The sequence below is a fragment of the Scyliorhinus torazame genome, chromosome 16 (assembly GCF_047496885.1).
Source record: "Scyliorhinus torazame isolate Kashiwa2021f chromosome 16, sScyTor2.1, whole genome shotgun sequence".
Classification (NCBI taxonomy): Eukaryota; Metazoa; Chordata; class Chondrichthyes; order Carcharhiniformes; family Scyliorhinidae; genus Scyliorhinus; species Scyliorhinus torazame.
Window position 1 is genome coordinate 21,341,341 of NC_092722.1, and position 22,013 is coordinate 21,363,353.

At 49.6% G+C, this 22,013-nt stretch overlaps 1 protein-coding gene across 2 annotated transcripts in view; it reads left to right on the plus strand.

Moving 5' to 3' along the window:
• Positions 1 to 448: 448 nt before the first annotated feature.
• The window catches only part of rer1 (retention in endoplasmic reticulum sorting receptor 1), a 44,409-nt gene continuing 22,844 nt past the window's right edge, over positions 449 to 22,013 (plus strand). Inside the window, exons 1-2 of one of the 2 annotated variants that reach the window (XM_072478058.1) lie at positions 465 to 573; positions 20,953 to 21,289. Coding sequence is in view for 1 of the 2 variants with exons in the window: in XM_072478057.1 (XP_072334158.1) it covers positions 464 to 573 (110 nt within the window). In the remaining variant the exon portion in view is untranslated. Of the gene's footprint in view, positions 574 to 20,952; positions 21,290 to 22,013 lie in introns of both variants that reach the window. The other variant, XM_072478057.1, reaches the window with a different exon arrangement.

Here is a 22,013-nt window from a genome sequence, read left to right on the forward strand (position 1 = left end):
GTAGAATGGGAAACATTCATATTCTAAAATATGTAATAGGGTAAAAGGGAGAAAGGTGAAGAACATGGGATAGGTGTTCAGGCGAGGCTCCTGGCCCGATGAGGAAGGAGGCATTGCTGGATCTGGGAATGAGGTGCATCAAGTGTCAGTAAGGGAACCTTCAGGGAACACTGATCACAGGTTTAGGCTAGCCTTCACACAGCCTTCAGAGAAAAGCTGTGGTAATGGGACTAGCTGAGTTGTGGCAGCAGAGAGCTAGCATGGACACAACGGGCCGAATAGCCTTCTTCTCTGCTGTAGTTATTGCATAACGTCATGAATGCACCTTTCGGATGTAAGGGCTTCCTGGGGAAATGCTCCAGGATGACATTTCTGCTGCCTGCCCGCATCCTCTTGATTGACAGCTGAAGTCCATGTGGCAACACAGGAAGTGGAGCGCCGCGCAGTCGATGAGAGCCGATCGATGTTTGCGGGCGGCAGCCGGTGGGGTCTGGGCGGCAGCGGGAACGAGGCCGCAGTGACGTGTAGAGTTGGGGAGTGGAGGCCGCTTCGAGCGAGTGGGCGGCTGTTCAGGTGAGAGAGAGCGAGAGCGGCCCAAAGTGAGCCCGGGGCGACAAGGGCCACTTCAATCTGACAGTATAACCCAGAGTACCGTCACTCTAACGGCCGCGCTTCGCCGCTGTCCCCTTCCTCCCCTCCTCACTAGGCCTCCCGCGGCGCCCTCTCTCTGCCTCAGGGAGACGCTGCGGCCTTTCAGAGGAGCTGGGGGTGAATGGAGAAACCGGAAGCAGTCGGCGGGAGCGCGGGGCATGATGGGACATGTAGTCTCCCCGCATGCCCCGTGCGGTCTGGGAGGCGGCCGGAACTGACGGAAAGACTACAGATCCCAACCTGCACCCGCGGAGGCCGCACAGCTCCTGAGACAATACTCGTCAATGAGAGCGGGCCCTTCACACTGCAGCTCGGCCTGCTTTCGGCGTTAAACTCCATTCTATCCGTTTTCCCCCTTGGAGTTAAAAGGAGGCGAGGGTAGCCCCGCCGCGGTGCGTTGTGGGGAATGTAGTTCCTCAGCGGCACCTCCCGATTGGGTGAGTCGGCGGCAGGACTACAGCTCCCGTGATGCCCCGCGGGACCAGAGCCTGCCTTGCTGAGCTACCTGAACTGTCAGAGATACATTGCTTCCAAATGGTGTCTCAATAGAGTTCAAACTCTCCTTCTCCAGAGGTGCAGGCCTCAGGCTAAGTCTACGACGAACAATTTGCTGATGACAGGTGTTTCCTGAGTGGTGCCTTGAATTTTGGTTTTCAGTTTCACAGAAAGGCAAATCTGCCAGGGGTGTACTATTTGAGGAAACTTACTCTAAATGTAAATATAATTTAGATTTATCACAGTTTTATGTTCTAATCACTGAGTTTTGAATGAGCAAGCATTGCTGTTTTTGTCATGGACTGACCCATGATCCTGAGCATGATGATGACCAGGAGAATGAGGGGTGAACTCCAACATTTTGTCATCCATAGTTTAATTTGATCTCAGTATCACAGTAATTCTTCAGTAACCGGAAGGTGGCGCGGTGGGTAGCATTGCAGCCTCACGGCGCTGAGGTCCCAGGTTCGATCCCGGCTCTGGGTCACTGTCCGTGTGGTGTTTTGCACATTTCCCCATGTTTGCGTGGGTTTCGGCCCCACAACCCCAAAGATGTGCAGGGTAGGTGGATTACTAGATTACATAGAATTTACAGTGCAGAAGGAGGCCATTCAGCCCATCGAGCCTGCCCCGGCCCTTGGAAAGAGCACCCCATTTTAAGACCAGAACTCCGCCCCATACCCGTAACCCAGCAACCCCACCCAACCCCTTTGGACACTTGAGGGCAATTTAGCATGGCCAATCCACCTAACCTACACGTCTTTGGACTGTGGGAGGAAACCGGAGCACCCGGAGGAAACCCACGCGCACACACACAGGAGAACGTGCAGACTCCGCACAGACAGTGACCCAAGCCGGGAGTCGAACCTGGGACCCTGGAGCTGTGAAGTGACAATGCTAACCACTGTGCTACCGTGCCGCCCTAGATTGGCCACGCTAAATTGCCCCTGAATTGGAAAAATGAATTGGGTATTTTAAATTTATTTTTTAAAAACTCTTCAGTAGCCAGAGAGGGTTGATATGTGTGAAACAACTTGCTGTACACTTGGATGTTGTAATCACAAGAAAAGCACAAATTGCCCTTGGGTGTATTCTGGGTTACTCTCTGAAATATTTTATTTTTACTTTCTGGAGCAATGGACCACTTTGCTTCTTGTACAGAGAGCTGTGAACACCCAGTAATGTTTCAGTCCTCCCTTCTTTTCTTATTTGCTGATGTTGCAAGCTTCCTTTATTGCATTTGTTGGTTGCTAGATCAGGATTTTGCACTGGGGAGGTTTGTTGTACTCCAGTGATAACATAGGCACAGGAGTAGGCCATTTAACCCTGAGTTCTTGTTCCAACATCAGTTAGATTATGGCTCTTCTGTCTCTTAACTCCACAAGACCATAACATGTAGGAGCAGAAGTAGGCCATTTGACCCTTCAAGTCTGCTCCACCATTCATGAGATCTGTCAACTTTACTTTCCCACCTTGTACCCATAACCCTTGATTCCCTTGCTGATTAAAAATCTGTTTATATCAACCTTGAACATACTTTTTTAAAAATATATATATTTATTCAAATTTTCAACAAACCACCCCCCCCCCCAAACAAAAAGAAAGAAACAAGAACACAACAATCAGAAATTATACATTGGATTTCCCCCATATACAATAACCCCCCATATAACATTTAAAAACACAAATAGGGGGGGGGAAAAACACCTTCACCCAAACGCCACCGCAAAAGAACCCCCCCCCCCTTTGGCTGCTGCTGCTGACCTCCTCCTCACGCTCCGGGAGATAGTCTAGGAACGGTTGCCACCGCCTGAGGAACCCCTGCACAGACCCTCGCAAGGCAAACTTTATCCTCTCCAGCTTGATGAACCCTGCCATGTCATTGATCCAAGCTTCCACACTAGGGGGCTTCGCATCTTTCCATAGTAGCAAAATCCTCCGATGGGCTACCAGGGACGCAGATGCCAGAATACCGGCCTCTTTCGCCTCCTGCACTCCCGGCTCGCCCGATACCCCAAATAATGCCAATCCCCAGCTCGGCTTGACCCGGGCGTTCACCACCTTGGACATAGTCCTCGTAAAACCCCTCCAAAACCCATCCAGTGTCAGGCACGGCCAGAACATATGGACGTGATTTGCCGGGCTCCCCGAGCACCTCCCACATCTGTCCTCCACCCCAAAGAACCTACTCAACCTCGCCCCTGTCATATGCGCTCTGAACTGTATTAGGCTGAGCCTGGCGCAAGAGGAGGAAGAATTAACCCTACTCAGGGCATCAGCCCACAGACCCTCATCTATCTCCTCCACAAGCTCCTCCTCCCACTTGCCCTTTAACTCCTCCACCGAGGCCTCCTCCTCTTCCTTCAGCTCCTGGTAAATCGCCAAAACCTTGCCTTCTCCAACCCATACACCCAAAATCACCCTGTCCTGAATCCCACGTGCCGGAAGCAGCAGGAATTCCCTCACCTGCCACCTCACAAACGCCCTCACTTGCATGTACCTGAAAGCGTTTCCCGGGGGTAGCGCAAACTTCTCCTACAGTGCCCCTAGACTCGCAAACGTCCCATCGATGAACAGGTCCCCCATTCTTCTAATCCCTGCCCGATGCCAGCTCCGAAACCCCCCATCCATCCTTCCCGGGACGAACCGATGATTCTCCCGAATCGGGGATCAAACCGAGGCTCCCATCTCGCCCCTGTGTCGCCTCCACTGCCCCCAGATCTTCAGCGTCGCCACCACCACCGGACTCGTGGTGTACCTTGTCGGCGAGAGCGGCAGCGATGCCGTCACCAGCGCCCTCGGGCTTGTGCCCACACAGGGCGCCATCTCCAACCTCTTCCACGCCACCCCCTCTCTCTCCATTACCCACTTACGGATCATCGCCACATTGGCTGCCCAATAATAGCCACACAAATTCGGCAGCGCCAGCCCCCCCCACTGTCCCTGCTACGCTCCAGAAACACACTCTTCATCCTCGGGGTCTTATTCGACAACACAAATCCCATGATGCTCCTGCTTACCCGTTTGAAAAAGGCCTTGGGGATCATAATGGGAAGGCACTGGAACACAAAGAGAAACCTCGGGAGAACCGTCATTTTGACCGACTGCACCCTACCCGCTAGTGAGAGTGGCAGCATATCCCATCTTTTAAAATCCTCCTGCATCTGCTCCACCAACCACGTCAAATTGAGCTTGTGCAGGGCCCCCCCAACTCCTAGCTACTTGGATCCCTAGGTACCGAAAGCACCCCCCCCCCGCCCCGGACCAGTCCCCTCCATTTCCTGGATGGCTCAATTGCCAGTGCAAACAACAAGGGGGATAAGGGGCACCCCTGCCTTGTCCCCCGGTAAGTACTCCGATCTCCGCCGGTTCGTATCCACACTCACCACTGGGGCTCTATAGAGCAGCCTGACCCAACTGATGAACCCCTCCCCGAACCCAAACCTCCGCAACACTTCTCAAAGATACTCTCACTCCACCCGATCAAAGGCCTTCTCCGCGACCATAGCTGCCACTATCTCTGCTTCCCCCTCCACCGAGGGCATCATAATCACATTGAGGAGCCTCCACACATTTGTGTTTAGCTTCCTACCCTTCACAAATCCCGTCTGGTCCTCATGAATCATCCCCGGGACACAGTCCTCAATTCTCGTAGCCAGCACCTTCGCCAGCAACTTAGCGTCAACATTGAGGAGCGAGATCGGTCTATACGACCCACATTGCAATGGATCCTTGTCCTGCTTCAAGATCAAAGAAATCAGCGCCCTGGACATTGTCTTGGGCAAGGTCCCCCCCCTCCCTCGCCTTATTAAAAGTCCTCACTAGCAACGGGCCCAGCAGGTCCACGTATTTCCTGTAGAATTCAACCAGGAACCCATCCGGCCCCGGGACCTTCCCTGCCTGCATGCTCCCCAATCCTTTAACCAGCTCCTCCAGCCCAATCGACGCCCCCAAACCAGCCACCTCCTCCTCCTCCACCCTCGGGAACCTCAGCTGATCTAGGAATCGTCGCACCCCCTACTCCCCCGCTGGGGGCTCAGACCTGTACAGATCCCCATAGAAGTCCCTAAATATCTCGTTTATTCTCACCGCACTCTGCACGGTATTCCCTCCTCTATCCTTAACTCCACCAATCTCCCACGCTGCCTCCCTCTTACGAAGCTGGTGTGCCAGCATCCGACTCGCCTTCTCCCCATACTCGTACATCGCCCCCTGCGCTTTCCTCCACTGTGCCCCTGCTTTCCCCGTGGTCAACAGGTCGAATTCCGTCTGGAAGTTCCGTCGCTCCCTAAGTAGCCCCTCCTTGGGGGCCTCTGCGTACCTCCGATCTACCCTTAAAATCTCCCCACCAACCTCTCCCTCTCCCTCCCCTCTCCCTATGGGCCCTAATTGAGATTAGCTCTCCCCTGACCACCGCCTTCAACGCCTCCCAGACTACCCCCACCTGCACCTCCCCGTTGTCGTTGGCCTCCAAATATCTTTCAATGCGCCCGCCCGCACACCCCCTCATCCGCCACAGTCCCTCATTGAGGCGCCACAGCGGGCGCTGTTCCCTCTCCTCCCCCAACTCCACCTCCACCCAATGCGGGGCGTGGTCCGAGATGACTATGGCCGAATATTCCGTTCCCTCCACTTTCGGGATTAGCGCCCTACTCAAAATGAAAAAGTCTATCCGGGAATAGGCTCTATGGACGTGGGAAAAGAAGGAAAATTCCCTGGCCAGCGGCCTGGCAAACCTCCATGGATCCACTCCCCCCATCTGGTCGATAAACCCCCTGAGCACTATGGCCGCAGCTGGCCTCTTACCCATCCTGGACCTAGAACAGTCCAGTGCTGGGTCCAGCACCGTGTTGAAGCCCCCCCATTATCAAGCTTCCTACCTCCAGAACCGGAATCCAACCCAGCATGCGTTTCATAAATCCGGCATCATCCCAATTCGGGGCATATACGTTCACCAGTACCACCCGCACCCCCTGCAACCTACCACTCACCATCACATATCGACTTCCATTATCCACTACAATATTCAATGCCTCGAACGACTCCCGCTTCCCCACCAGTATTGCAACCCCTCTGTTCTTCGCATCTAGCCCTGAATGAAAGACTTGCCCAACCCATCCCTTTCTCAGCCTAACCTGATCTGCCACCTTCAGATGTGTCTCCTAGAGCATAACCACGTCTGCCTTCAGTCCCTTTAAGTGCGCTTGACCGGCTCATTCAGGCCCCTCACATTCCAAGTTATCAGCCGGATTGGGGGGCTACTTGCACCCCCCCCTGCCGACTAGCCATCTCCTTTTCTAGGCCAGCCATGTGCCCGCGCCTCCCGCACCCTCCAGTCCCCCAGGCGGTGGACTCCCGCCCCGACTACCTCTCCTACTTCCAGCTCTCTTTTGGCCAATGCAGCAGCAACCCAGTTCCTCCTTCCCTCTGCCCCCTCTCCCCGCTAGATCCTCATCTAGCCATTTTGCTCCCCCCATGACACTCCCGTAAGTCAGCTGACCCCGGCCTTTCCCGCCATTCCATCGACCCCCCAGTGTGAGAATCCCCCCACCCCTTGGCAGTCAGTGTGCGTTCCTCTCCAGCCCCCCCCCCCCCCCGGCCCTGCCCCCATCCTTCCCTAACGTGGGAAAAAGCCCGCGCTTTCCTGAGCCGGCCCCGCCCCCTATGGCAGAGCTCCTGTTTGCGGCCTTATCCCAACTCCCCATCCCCGGGCCTCCACCCACCCCCTCTTCCTCTGTGGGGCCCTGCCCCTCCAACACCGACGCCCACACTCTCCCACAGCCCCCACATCAAATCCATTCACCCATCCCCACCCAGCACTCAAACAAAAAAAAATTCTCCAAACGCGGTAAACACAGTAAACATCCCCCCACGACAAACCCTCAATTTGAGTCCAACTTTTCAGTCTGTATAAAATTCCGTGTCTCATCAGGCGTTTCAAAATAGTGGTGCCGATCTTGGAACGTGACCCACAATTGCGCTGGCTGCAGCATCCCGAACTTCACCCCCTTCCGATGGAGAACCGCCTTAACCCGGTTAAAACCAGCCCTCTTCTTAGCCACCTCCGCACTCCAGTCCTGATAAATTCGGATCTCTGTGTTCTCCCACCTGCTGCTCTGTTCTTTTTTGGTCCATCTCAGGACACACTCTCTGTCCATAAAGCGGTGGAATCTCACCACTACAGCCCTTGACGGCTCGTTGGCTTTGGGTCTCCTTGCCAGGACCCGATGAGCCCCATCCAGCTCCAGGGGCCTAGGGAAAGCTCCCGCGCCCATCAGCGAATTGAGCATTGTGCTCATGTATGTCCCAACATCGGGCCCCTCCACTCCTTCAGAGAGACCCAGAATCCGAAGATTATTCCTCCTCGACCTATTCTCCAGGTCCTCGAATTTTTCCGCCCACCTCTTGTGCAGCGCCTCGTGCGCCTCCACCTTCACCGCCAGGCCCAAGATCTCGTCCTCGGTCTCCGAGGATTTTTGCCGCACCTCCCGGATCGCTGCCCCTTGGGCCTTCTGGGTCTCCACAAGCTTCACAATCGGCGCCTTCATTGGCACCAGTATTTCTGTCCTCAGCTCCTCAAAGCAGCGTTTAAGAAACTCCTGCTGCTCCTGCGACCACTGCGCCCACGCTGCTTGGTCTCCACCCTCCGCCATCTTGTTTTTCCTCCCTCGCACTTTTCGCTGCACCAGGATCACTTTTTTAACCGCTCCACTCCTGGTCCAATCCATATAATGTCGGGGGGACCTTGCTGTCACCTTCCCACACTGGAAGCCGTCGAACAATTGCCGTTGGGGCCCCTCTGAAAAGCCCAAAAGTCCGTTCCCGGCGTGAGCTGCCGAACGTGCGACCTACCTAGGCATAGCCGCAACCGGAAGTCCAACCTTGAACATACTTAACCACCCAGTCTCTACAGCCCTCTGCAGTAAAGAATTTCACAGATTGGGGGCAGCATGGTGGCACAGTGTCTCACGCCACCGAGGTCCCTGGTTCGATCCCTGCTCTGGGTCACTGTCTGTGTGGTAGGTGAATTGGCCACTCTAAATAATAATAATAATAAATGTCCCTTAATTGGAAAAAACAAATTGAGTACTCTAAATTTATTTTAAACAATGGATTCCACAGATTCACTACCCTTTGAGAGGAAGAAATTCCTTCTCATCTCTGTCTAAAATGCATGGCTCCTTACTCTGAGCTTATGCCCTCTGGTCCGAGACTCTCCCACAAGGGAAACAGCATCTACCCTGTGGAGCCCCTAAGAATCATGTATGTCTCGATAAGGTCACCTCTCATTCTTCTTTTTTAAAATATAAATTTAGAGTGCTCAAATCATTTTTTCTAATTAAGGGGCAATTTAGCGTGGCCAATCCACCTACCCTGCACATCTTTGGGTTGTGGGGGTGATACCCGCGCAAACACGGGGAGAATGTGCAAACTCCACACGGACAGTGACCCGGAGCCGGGATCGAACCTGGGACCTCGGCGCCGTGAGGCTGCAGGGCGAACCCACTGCGCTACCATGCTCCCCTTATTTTGTCTTTCTTCCCAAAAGGCCCTGCAGTATTTATTGCTCATGTATGAGACAAAACAGTAAGTGTCAAGAAGGCTGTGCTAACCACTGTGCCACCGTGTTGCCCCACCTCTCATTCTTCTAAACTCCAATGAGTACAGGCCCAACTTAATCAATCACTCGTATGAAAATCCCTCCATACCTGGGATCAGATCAACCTAGTGAACTTTCTCTGGACTGTCTCCAATGTCAGTATATCTGCCCCTCGGTTCTGTAGATCTTGTACTACTCTTGGCCAACAGAATTCTGCCATCTCAGCTTTGAAATTTACAATTGGTTCCTAACCTCAGCAACCTTTGAAGAGTTAGCATGTATCAAAAATGAACTTTCAGGTTGCATCGCATTTGCAATTTCTGTGAAGATAAGTTTGCAATAAAGAATAATCAGTTCAGAATATTCACTCCTCTCTCAATCTGGTAATTAATGACCAATAGTGGATCTGCCACTGCAGAGATTAGGATATTGAAAACTATTATTACAAACGTCATAATCTAGGCTGTCAGGAAATAGACCACAAGAACCTGATTTCACAAATAAGAGATCAGTTTAGATCATTGGTCTGCACTGAGTTGGGCAACCTTAGCCAAAGCAGCAGTTGAGATATTGCAATTAAGAGTACCTTAAATGAGAGAGGTTAAGTTTATATGGGGCTACAGTTCCTAATTGTTATCCTGCTGGGGTCGTAGCCAGCCTGGGGCAGAGCCTTCAGAAGAAGAATGAAAGAGAAAAGTAACTTGCTCCTCTGTGTTAAATCTGTACTGAGCATTTTCTAAATTTCTGAATTATTTTTCCCATTTTGAAGGTGATAAACTCCTGGTGGGTCTCTGTGCGTCTTTTTAACAGCTTTAAGCTGTGGGCGAGCAGAAACAGTCTGGACTGAACTGACACCAGCTGATACAACTGACACGTTAAGCATATATAATATAAGGTTTAGGCCATTAAACTATTTCCATATCTTGAACGCACTGATTTTTAAGTGAATTTCAGAATGTGCTAACTACACATACTGAGAAACAGCAGTTAAGAAATCACTGATTTTTACAGCAGTGAGCATTTTTGGTAATTCAGGACGAGCTTTGAAAGGATGCGTCAGGAATCCGACTCTCGCCGAACTAATTTGTGTACCTCCACTGTCCTGAAATTAAACAACAACAGTTTATGGTTATATAATACCTTTAATGCAATGAAACACCCCAGTGTGCTTCACAGCACCATTTTCAAACAAAGTATGGTACAGAACTAGATAAAGAGCTATTGGGGTCAGATGAGCCTAAGCTTGGTCAAAAAAGTAGATTGAAAAAAAGTGTTGTAAAGGAGGAGGGTGAGGCGGCGGGGGGGGGGGAGAGAGAAGAGAAGAGAAGAGAAAAGAGAGAGAGAGAGAGGAGGAGAGAGAGGAATTCCAGAGTTTGGGCCCAGATAACTGAAGGCGTGGCCGGCAAATGTGGAGCAATTGGAATTGGGACTGCACAAAAGGCCAGAGTTAGAGGAGATGACACCGAAAAGTAAAAGAAGCCAAGAATTTTAGTTAATTATATGAATATTCAAGTTGTAAGAATCTATTCTGATTACATAGTTACCACGTGATGACATATAGTTACAACAGGCTGTTTGATCCAGCCAGCCTACACTCTATCCTCCACATCAACTATATGTGTTATCAACTAATTCTATTCTATTTGGCTACTCTTTTCCTGTACCCCTTCATCTAACTTTTTCCTCCCCTACCTCCTGTTCGATGTTGACATATGTCTCTGCTTCAGTCACATGCATTCAGCAGAATCTCAACTTTCTTTCCCCTTTCAAAACGTCTGTCCCAAATCTCAAGACCTTTCAGTCCTCTCTGCTCTCTGTGGTAGGTTATTATTTAAAGATCCAATGATGGTATTTGAAAAATAGAAGGCAAATCGGACAATCTGGTCAATATTCCTCCCTCAGGGCAGCACGGTGGCGCAGTGAGTAGCACTGCAGCCTCACGGCGCCGAGGTCCCAGGTTCGATCCCGGCTCTGGGTCACTGTCCGTGTGGAGTTTGCACATTCTCCCCGTGTTTGCGTGGGTTTTGCCCCCACAACCCAAAGATGTGCAGGGTAGGTAGATTGGCCACGCTAAATTGCCCCTTAATTGGAAAAATGAATTGGGTACTCTAAATTTAATATTAAAAAAAATTCCTCCCTCCATTAGCTGAACAGATCTGCTGGCACTTTGTCGTTTTCTCTTTGCGGGATCCTACTTGGCGGAAATGGACTGCCGCGTTTGCTAACTTTCTTTCACGGGATGTGGGCCTCACTGGTTGGACCAGCATTTATTGCCTATCTCTAATGCCTTGGAGAAGTTGGTGGTGAGCCTCCAGTCCATGTGGTGTAGGTGCACCCGCCGCACAGTTAGGGAGTTCCAGGATTTTGCCTCGGTGACAATGTGTGGCTTGGCGGGGAGCTTGCAGATGGTGGTCCCCCTGCAACTGCTGCTTCTGTGCTTCAAGTTGGTAGAGGTTGTGTGTTTAGAAGGTGCTGTTGACGGAGCCTTGGTGAGTTGCTGAAGTGCATCTCATAGATGGCACACATTGGTGCGACTGTGTGTCGGTGGTGGAGGGAGTGGTTGTTGAATCAGTGCGTTCTATTGGATGTAAAGTACATCGGGATGACGTGAGGTCAAGATGAAGCTCCATTTGAGTGCACATTCTTTTTATCTGCTTTCTTCCCATCTCAAGAGAATGTAGTTGGTTGCAGGAGTGAATCTGACTTAGCTGAGGCACTTTGGGTGGAAACTCTTGACAGCAAGTGAATAAAATTAGTGAATTAAGATAGCTGTGTCAGACTAGGGAAATTGAACAAATTGGTATAGAATTATTCAAAGGGATCGGTCTGGGAAGGGGCAAGTAATTATTTTGGACAACTTTAATTGCCCTGAATGAGATCGGATTGCTTTATCTTTTACTCTATAGAGTGGAATACAGATACACCAGGAAGGAGAGTAAATTGATGGAGTGCTTCTTGTACTCCCATGTATTCAGTAGGCAGCGGCTGCCAGTGATCTGCCATTTAGCAGTCATTCTGCATGGTGGATGGTGCTAAGATACAGAACCAGTCATCATCTAATTCAAGGGTAGCCAAACGGTTCTGCGAATCCCTGGGGTTTGTTGGGAGTCCCCCAAGTGTTCTGTGGCAGACCAGGCTGATCAATACAATTTGAGCTTTGTGGAATTCACTTCTGATTGGCCAAACTGGAAACAGCATTGTGTATCGATCAAGGAAAGCGCGAGGCATGTGGGGGGGCCCATGGGAGAGGTGGAGAGCGGGGTCTGTTGGGGTGGGGGAAGAGAAAGAGAGCAGGGCCTGAGTGGGGGTGAGAGTGAGGCCTGCGAGGGGGTCAGCGGGGACTATGTGGGGGGTCTGAGGCTTGCGAGGGGGGGTGACCATGGGGCCTACTTGAGTAGGGGGTGAGAAAGTGGGGCTTGCAGAAGTGGGGTGGGTGATGAAAGAGAGCGGGGCCTGCGAGAGTGGGGGTGGAGTGCGGGGCCTGAAACAGTGGTGACGGTGGAGAGTGTGCTCTGCGAAATGAGGGGTTCTGGGGGGGCATGTGAAAGGGTGGAGTGGGCCCTGTAAGAGGATAGGGGAGATCAGAGCCTGTGAGTGGGGTGTGGGGAGCTGTGCCATAGTTAGTGTGTCTGTGGTGAAGTGTGTGGGTCACTGTCTGCGTGGTGTTTGCACATTCACCCAGTGTCTGCATGGGTTTCACTCCCACAACCCAGAAGATGAGCAGGGTAGGTGATTGGCCACGCTAAATTGCCCCTTAATTGGGGGGAAAAAATTTGGTACTCCAAATTTATAATAAAAAGAGTGAGGTGAAGTGTGTGCATGTGCGGGTGAGGTGAAGTGTGTGTGCGCGGGTAAGGTGAAGTGTGCGTGCGTGGGTGAGGTGAAGTGAGTGCGCGCGCGGGTGAGGTGAAGTGTGTGTGCGCGGGTGAGGTGAAGTGTGTGCGTGCGCGGGTGAGGTGAAGTGTGTGCGTGCGCGGGTGAGGTGAAGTGTGTGCGTGCGCGGGTGAGGTGAAGTGTGTGCGTGCGCGGGTGAGGTGAAGTGTGTGCGTGCGCGGGTGAGGTGAAGTGTGTGCGTGCGCGGGTGAGGTGAAGTGAGTGCGCGCGCGGGTGAGGTGAAGTGTGTGTGCGCGGGTGAGGTGAATGTGCGGGTACGGGTGAGGTGAAGTGTGCGCGTGCGCGGGTGAGGTGAAGTGTGCGCACGCGTGGGTGAGGTGAAGTGTATGCACGGGTCAAGTGAGGTGAAGTGCACGTGTGGGCAGGTGAAGTGCGCGCGCGCAGGTGAGGTGAAGTGTATGCACGGGTCAAGTGAGGTGAAGTGCACGTGTGGGCAGGTGAAGTGTGCGTGAGCGGGTGAGGTGAAGTGTGTGTGCGTGCGCGGGTGACCGCGGGTATTCACGTGAGGTGTGTGCATCACTGTCGTGTGGAGTTTACACATTCTCCCCGTGTTTGCGAGACTCTCGCCCCCACAACCCAAAAGATCTGCAGCGTAGGTGGGTTGGCCACACCAAATTGCCCTTTTTTTGGGAAAAAGAAATTGGGTACTCTAAATTTACCAAAAAAAGAGTGAGATGAAGTGCACGGGTGGGTGAAGTGACGGGTGTGGTGCGTGTGGGAGGTGACGGATGTGGGTGAAGTGACGGTGTGGGCGCACGGGTGAGGTGAAGTGTGTGGGTTCGCAGGTGACGTGAAGTGTGTGCGCTCTCGGGTGAGATGAAGGGTACGATGACTGGTGTGGCTGCATGAAAGTGAGGTGTGTCTGTGTGCCAAATATGTGAATTCAGCATTCCAGCAGTACTCAGCAACCAAAGGAGCAGCAACAATGTTCCTCCCATTTAAAAATTACAAAACGTTGAGACCTAAGTACATTTTTAATACAAGAACTTTTCATCATAGCAAATGTATACGTACAAGAAATAGAAAACACTTCTGTAAAATCTTTTTTTTTGTGATTTGGCCCTTCAACACAATAAGGATGTTTCTCAGGGATTTCTTCAGTACTCTTTGGAGGTCAAAAGGGTTCCATGGCTGGAAAAGTTTGGGAAACCCTGATCCAATCGATTGCTGGAAGAGACATGAGGAGCTGATTGCCCCAGCATTTTCTGTTTTTATTTCAGATTTCCAGCATCTGCAGTATTTTGCTTTTGCTGAGGGTGAACGACTGTATAAATGTAAAATAGTTAATTTTCTATTACTAACAAATTGTATGTTCTGTATCGAGAGTGCCCTTCACCCTCACGTCTCTGAAGTGTATTAAATTCATGGTGAGTTTGGGTTTGTTTCTGTGGTGAGATGTGTTTGGCAACCATCCCTCCCACTGATTAAACTGCGATTGATCTCAGGACCTGCTTAGAGCATTTCCCCTGCATGGCATTGTGCCTGAAAAGGGCAAGCTACATTCACAATTAAATATCACATCCATGCTCCCAACACACTACCACAGAGATCTGTTAGCACATTTATTATGAAATCACACATCAGACTGCTGATGATTGTGTCAGGGTGTGAATTGCTAAGCTTGACTGTCACAGTTTATGATCTTGCATGCAATTCAATAAGATTACTGTCGTGTAATCGCTCTGGGGATCCACAGATCTCCAAAATGTGATATTTTGATTTTGGCGTAGAAGCTGGTGAATTGAACATAGAATTTACAGTGCAGGAGGAGGCCATTTGGCCCATCGCGTCTGCACTGGCCCTTGGAAAGAGGACCCCACTTAAGCCCCACACATGCACCCTATCCCCGTAACCCAGTAGCCCCATCTAACCTTTGGACACTAAGGGCAATTTATCATGGCCAATCCACCTAACCTGCACATCTTTGGACTGTGGGAGGAAACCGGAGCACCCTGGAGGAAACCCACGCAGATACGGGGAGAACGTGCAGACTCCGCACAGACAGTGACCCAAGCTGGGAACCTGGGACCCTATCACTGTGAAGCAGCCGTGCTAACCACTGTGCTACCATGCTGCCTCCAATTGGATAACTGATCGCAACAAACCTGCTTTTAGCTACAGGCTGTGACCAACAGAATACTTCGAGTAATTCATTCTGGGCTGCTCCTGTTGGTATTTATTAACAAGCGCAGAGAGATGAAGATAGTTCTGAATCTGAGATTAATACTTTGTTGTAGCAGGAAGCAGGACATTCTGAATGGTGAGATCCATTTTCAGAGTTTTCCAGCACTCTGGAAACCGGACAGGACACATGCAAATTGCATTTAATACTGAGAAATCCGGAGGTTAGCCAATGACAAAGCTTGGATAAGATTATATGGGATGGTGGGGGGAGGAGGGGTGAAAATTACTGTCATTGAATGTACAAATTCCAATCATCTTTGACGAAGAGTCACCCGGACTCAAAACACGAGCTCCGCTGTCTCTCCACAGATGTTATTAGACCTGCTGAGATTGTCCAGCATTTTCTGTTTTTGTTCCAATCAACTCCCTGTTTGGTACCCAAGAGTGATTCTCGATTGAATTTGCGGTTAATATTTAGACCCAGAGAAAAAAATGATTTTATATCAACTGCTTTTAGGGAGAGAAGATTTTATTGTTTGGCTCACTGGCTTTCTAAGAAACATCAGAGAATATTTATGGAACTTTCGGATGAGCCCTGTGATCTGAGACTATGTTTAATTAACCTCAGTTAGAAGAATTGCTTGGTGTTTTTTTTTTTTTAATTTAAAAAATATATTTAGAGTTTAGCACTGCTGCCTCACGGCGCTGAGGCATCGGGTTCGAACCCGGCCCAGGGTCACTGTCCGTGTTGCGTTTGCACATTCTCCCTGTGTCTGCGCAAATCTCACCCCCACAACCCAAAGATGTGCAGGGTAGGTGGATTGGCCACGCTAAATTGCCCCTTGATTGGAAAAAAAAGGAATTGGACACTTGAAATTTTTTTTTTAAATTCCTCAAAGAACTCAAGCAAGTTTGTCAACCTGACTTACCCTTTAAAAACCATGCTGACAATGGTGGACTGAGCTTTGCCTTTCCAAATGTTCAGTCATCACCTTTCATGTTGGGAGGGGGGGGGGGTAGTGTTGTGTGCCCTATAGCGGCAGTACATGAGGGGGAGAGGTGGGTGGTTGTGTACCCTAAAGCAACAGTATCTGAAATACTGTGTACAGGAGGGCGGCACGGTGGTTAAACACTGCTGCCTCATGTCACCGAGGCCCCGGGTCACTCACGTGTGGAGTACGTACATTCTCGCCGTGTCTCACCCCCACAATCCAAAGATGCGCAGGGTAGGGGGATTGGCCATGCTAAATTGCCCCGTAATTGGGGGGGAATCTTTTTTTTTATATAAAGATAAAGGGTCACCCATTTAAGACGATGACCAGGATAATTTTTCTCTCTCAAAGGATCATTAGTCTATGGAATTTTCTTCCTCAAAAGGCGGTGGAAGCTGGGTCATTGAATTCATTCAAGGCAGAGATGGGACAGATTTTTGATCGAAGGTTACGGAGGCAGATAGCAAAGTGGAGGTGAGACACAACCAGACCAGCCATGATCTTATTGAATGGCTGCTAAATAGGAAATGGCTCACTAAACAACAGTGGCACGCGTCAGGTATGTATGAAGATATCGGCAGCACAGTGGTGCGGTGGTTAGCACTGCTGCCTCACGGCACTGAGGCCACTGGGTTCGATCCTGGCCCCGGGTCACTGGCCGTGTGGAGTTTGCACATTCTCCCCGTGTCTGCGTGGGTTTCAGCCCCACAACCCAAAAATGTGCAGGGTAGGTGGATTGGCCACGCTAAATTGCTCCTGACATTGGGGGAAAAAAGAATTGGGTAATCTAAAATTTATTTATTTAAAAAAATTATCAAAAAAAGGTATATTTGAAGAAAGTGTCGAAAAATAATTTCTGTTTTTGGATTGTGACCACTCACGGAAGATGTGCCAGTAATATGGTGTTGATACCAGTGTTTTACTGAACCAGAGTAGAGCATTCAGCTCCTCAAGCCTGTTTGTCTACTTAGTTCAATCAGGACTGATCTGTATCCTAACTCCAATACCTGCTCTCTTTCTGTAACTTTGTCAAACAAAAATCTACTCCATTCCGTTTTGAAAATTTCAATTGACCTCCCAGCCTCGGTGTGCAAAGTGTTCCAGATTTTCATTACCCTTAGTGTAAGGCACATTTCCTGTCAACACTCCAGAATAGCTGAGCCCTCATTTTAAGGGTCTGCCCCCTTGTTCTGGACTCCCATCTGATGAATCGTTTCTCACAACCCCATTAAATCCTTTAATTATCTTAACCACCTCAATTATATCATCCCTTAATCTCCTATACTCAGGGGTACAAACTGAGACAATGCAGCTTGTCCTCATAATTTAATTCTTTTAGTCCCACTATCATTCTGATTGAATGATTCAGAAATTAGTAAGCGGTGTCCATGTGGCCTGGAAGTGCAGAACCAATGCTGCACACTGAATGGGGCTGTGCTTTTTAGAACCGTATGGGTGATACCAGACTTTGCAAATGATCTCATGCAAAGCAGCTTATCACAGTTACTGCTACACACCGGTAAGGTGTGTTTTATGGCTGACAGGTTTTCAGTGCAAGTGCTCCATCTGCCACGTCGCCGTGAGTTCATTGACACTTTTGTTGGGACTTCTGCAAGCTTTGCCAAAATATTGTTCTATCGGAATTGGCAATACTTGTGTTTTGGTCTGTTTTTTTCGTAACTTCTGTGCACCATTTAATCCTTCTCACATTGACTGATTACATGTCCTGCTCTTCCTTTTTATGGTTGGGAATTTCTGTTGTTAAATAATTGCTTTTTAAAGCAAATGTCAGGAAGTAACATTGTTCCGATCATTTTGACCTTTCTCCTTTGTGTTACCTTTTCCGTAAACATCTCATTGCTCAGGAAAATGGAAAAGTTCAGCGGAAGGAGGGGGGTAATATCTCCTTACTTTCTTCCCCATCCCAAACCCACTAGCTGGCTCCTTCCCCTCGCTACCCTTCTGAATGGTGGATTTATTTCCGACTAAGTTCCTGACACAGCCGTGTCTGATCTGCTGTCTCAGTTTTATACTCGTGTGTTTTGCACTGTCGATGCTGCTCACGTTCTTCCGAATAATCCTTCCTTATGGCTCGTTCTCTCACACGCAGAGTATCTCTGCTTCCTTTTTTCAGTTGCTGCATCTAATTCTCGAGTCCTCAGGAGCCCTCTCTTCTGTTATATCTGTTATGTTATTTTGTTCCCAACTTTTAACGCTGCATTGATTTTCTCTCAGCATTTTAGAAAGTGAAAACTTACAGGGCGGCACGGTAGCATAGTGGTTAGCACAATTGCTTCACAGCTCCGGGGTCCAGGTTCGATTCCCGGCTTGGGTCACTGTCTGTGCGGAGTCTGCACGTTCTCCCTGTGTCTGAGTGGGTTTCCTTCGGGTGCTCCGGTTTCCTCCCACAGTCCGAAAATGTGCAGGTTAGGTGGATTGCCCTTAGTGTCCAAAAAGGGTAGATAGAGTTACTGGGTTACGGGGGTAGGGTGCCCTATCCAAGGGCCGGTGCCGACTCGAGGGCCGAATGGCCTCCTTCTGCACTGTAAATTCTATGATTTATATAACGCCTTTCATGACCTAAAAAGCACTTTTGAAGTGTAGTCTCTGTTTTAATGTAGAAAATGTGGCAGCTAGCTTGGGAGCATTGGAGGAAAAGTATAAGTTGCCCCGGGGAAATTTCTTGAGATATATGCAGGTGAGGGCGTTTACTAGACAACAGGTGAGGGAATTTCCATTGCTCCCGACACAGGGGATACAGGACCGGGTGCTTTCAGGGGTGTGGGTCGGAGAGGGCAAGGTGTCAGAGATTTACCGAGAGATGAGGGAAGAGGGGGAGGAGTCGGTGGGCGAACTAAAAGGAAAGTGGGAAGAAGAACTAGGGGAGGAGATAGAGGAGGGTATGTGGGCTGATGCCCTAAGCAGGGTAAATTCCTCTTCCTCATGCGCCAGGCTTAGCCTGATTCAATTTAAGGTGCTACATAGAGCACACATAACGGGAGCAAGATTGAGCAGGTTCTTTGGAGCGGAGGACAAATGTGGGAGGTGTGGCGGGAGCCCGGCAAACCACGCACATATGTTTTGGGCGTGCTCGGCACTGGAAGGGTATTGGAAGGGAGTGACGGGAGTGATTTCGCGGGTGGTGAAGGCCCGGGTCAAACCAGGCTGGGGGTTAGCTCTATTTGGAGTTGCGGAAGAGCCGGGAGTGCAGGAGGCGAAAGAGGCCGACGTTGTGGCCTTTGCGCCCCTAGTAGCCCGGCGCAGGATCCTACTCATGTGGAAGGAGGCGAAACCCCCCGGACTGGAGGCCTGGGTAAATGATATGGCGGGGTTCATTAAACTGGAGCAGATAAAGTTTGCCCTGAGAGGATCGGCTCAAGGGTTCACCAGGCGGTGGCAGTCATTTCTCGACTACCTAGGGGAACGTTAGAGGGAAGACAGATGACCAGCAGCAGCAACCCAGGGAGAAGGGGGGGGAAGGGGGGAGGGGGGGGGTTTAGTTTAGTTTAGGTCAAAGATAAAGGGGTTTTGTTACTTGTGTATTGTTAAAAAGTTCTGTATTGTTATGGTTGCGTTTGCTTTGCAAGAGGGGAAAAATTGTTGTTTGGGAAAAAAATTTCAATAAAACATATTTAAAAAAAAAAAAGAAAATGGTGCAGCTAATTAGCACACGGCAAGCTCCCCCAAACCGCTTTGATGTAATAATCGGTTAATATGTTTTAGCAACGTTGGTTGAGGGCAGATGGGGTCTAATTTTAATGTCTCAACTGAAAGATGACAACTCCAACAGCACAGTAAACTCTCCGTACTATGCGGGTGTGTCAACTTAGACCAGTCTTTAGCCACAGCCGACTCATGCCAGAGTGCAACCATTGAGCCACGGCTGACACCCAGGAAGAATAGCAGGTTGCGGAAGGTGGGGATTTTTTTTTTTATCATCATAGAATTCCTACAGTGCGGAAGGAGGCCATTTGGCCCATCGGTTTGCACCGACCATCTACCTAGGCCCACGCCCCCGCCCTATACCCGTAACCCCACCTAAGGGGCAATTTAGCACGGTCAATCCACCTAACCTTCACATCTTTTACATTCTTTGATAGCCCAGTTCGTAACTGTGGCACGGAGCTTTAGTGCAAATTAACAATCTCACTCCAACCCCAGGATAGTGGTTTCAGGAAACAAAGGGTGGGTTCCCCAGTGGCAGAGGATGTGAACAACAGGAAAGTCCATTGACCGTGGCGGGCTGGAAGATCCCACCACCAGCCAATGGTGAGCCGCTTCCGCCACTGCAAAGCATGCTGGGAGGGGTGGGGCTAAACAAAATATTATCCAAAGTGTCACTAACTAGAGTAGGAGCTTTGTTGAGGTAAAGGTTGAGGCACATTGCTTGGGTAGAGTGCAGCACTCACTGATGGCTGGAGTAACTGAATTGGAAGGATTTCTATTCCCTGCTCTAAATGGTGGTTGAGGGGGTTACATGGAAAGCATATTCCATTGATGTTTTATTTAATGGTAATCCTCTTTCATGGGCCAAATCTGCTCCCTCTCGGGGGTTATGTTGCAGCAGAGCCTCAATCAGCTGGCTGCCTAATAGTGACTTTCTCAGAAAGACAATCCCGGGTACAATTGGCTCAGGAAAGGGTGGCACAGTGCTTAGCACTGCTGCCTCACGGCGCTGAGGACCTGGGTTCAATCCCAGCCCCGTGTCACTGTCCGTGTGAAGTTTGCACATTCTCCCTGTGTCTGCGTGAGTTTCGCCCCCCCACAGTTCAAAAGATGTGCAGGGTCGGTGAATTGGCCAGTCTAAATTACCCCTTAATTTGAAAAAAAGAATTGGGTACTCTAAATTTAAAAAATAAAATTGGCTCAGGAAAGCAAAGGAACTTCCTTGTTCAATCGCCATTGGCCTTTTATCATGACTGGACATAATCATGGAATGTGATCCGGCAAAAGTGGAATGACATATAATAAAAATGTAAGTGGCTCTGACCATTGATGAATGTGGACGTTGTGAGTGGACCATTTTCCTGAAAAAATAATTTGACTTGCGTGTCAGATTTGAGACCAGAGTTAAAGTGCTAATGGATGATAGATATTTAAACCACCCTCCCCTCCTCCTCTTTCCTCTGATATATTTACTTGTCCAATTCTACCCTGTTGCTTCAGCTGAATTCCTTCTCAATTGTATTTCCTCAGAGAAAGACTCCCTGATGAAATCGGATCATTCCTTAACTCAGCAGCATTGTGCACTTGGCAAAAGGAAAGGCGCGTCATCTCTCCCTGAATCCTCAGCCCCGGCACAAGACAACTTAACATCAAACAGTCTTGCCAGCATAAAATATCTCCCAGTTTGTGCTTTCTGTTCAGCCCCCCATCCGGAGCTCTGGCTGGATCAGTGTATAGAGAGGCTGTAAAGGTCTAAACAAGGACACACAACGTCTTTGCTTACTTCAACAACACTGTTTGGAAATCTGACTTTGGCATACCGTAGCATTTCATTATTTGAGTTATAAAACACCTGCCATTAAATCAGGTATGTTAGTCACTTTTGTGCATAAAATCATCATTACTTTACAATTGGTATTTTGATCAAAATCCAGCATATTGTGTATTCTTACTTGATCTTGAGGTGGGACAACAGTGGCAACGCAGCACTTATTGACCATCCCTAGTTTCCCTAAGTCATTGTTTGGGATGGGTGACATGTAGGTCAGACCGGGGAGGGATACTGGTTCTCTTCCATGAAGGGCACTGGTGAAGCAGTTGGATTCACACCATAATCCCAGCATCGTTTTCTGTTACTCTGCTGCCCACAGATTTTTATTGTATTCGATTTCATAACTTGTCGGGGTGAGATTTGAATTTGCAGAATCTGGATTGTTAGTCCAAGGCCATAATGCCCTCCAACCTAAATCAGAAAGAGCAGGAGTTGGGATGGTGGAATTGGTAGCATTATCTGTTTGGGACAATGAAACGACAGTAGCTTGCATTTATCTTGCACCTTTGAAACAAACCAAGAAGCTTAATAAGTTGCCAAGCTTGGGCAGGAGTAGGGTGCGAGGGGAGAAGGCTGAAAGTGTGCTGGGGTCTGGAAGTTTTAAGGAGTTATTTTAAAGGGAAGGAGTTCCATATTGTAGGGACAAGATGGTTGATGCCGTTACCACTGATAGTAGATAGCACAATTGAGTAGGGTTTGGGGAGAGGACAGTAAGCAGAGGGATTGGCAGCTGGAGGAAAATCGTGGAATCCCTACAGTG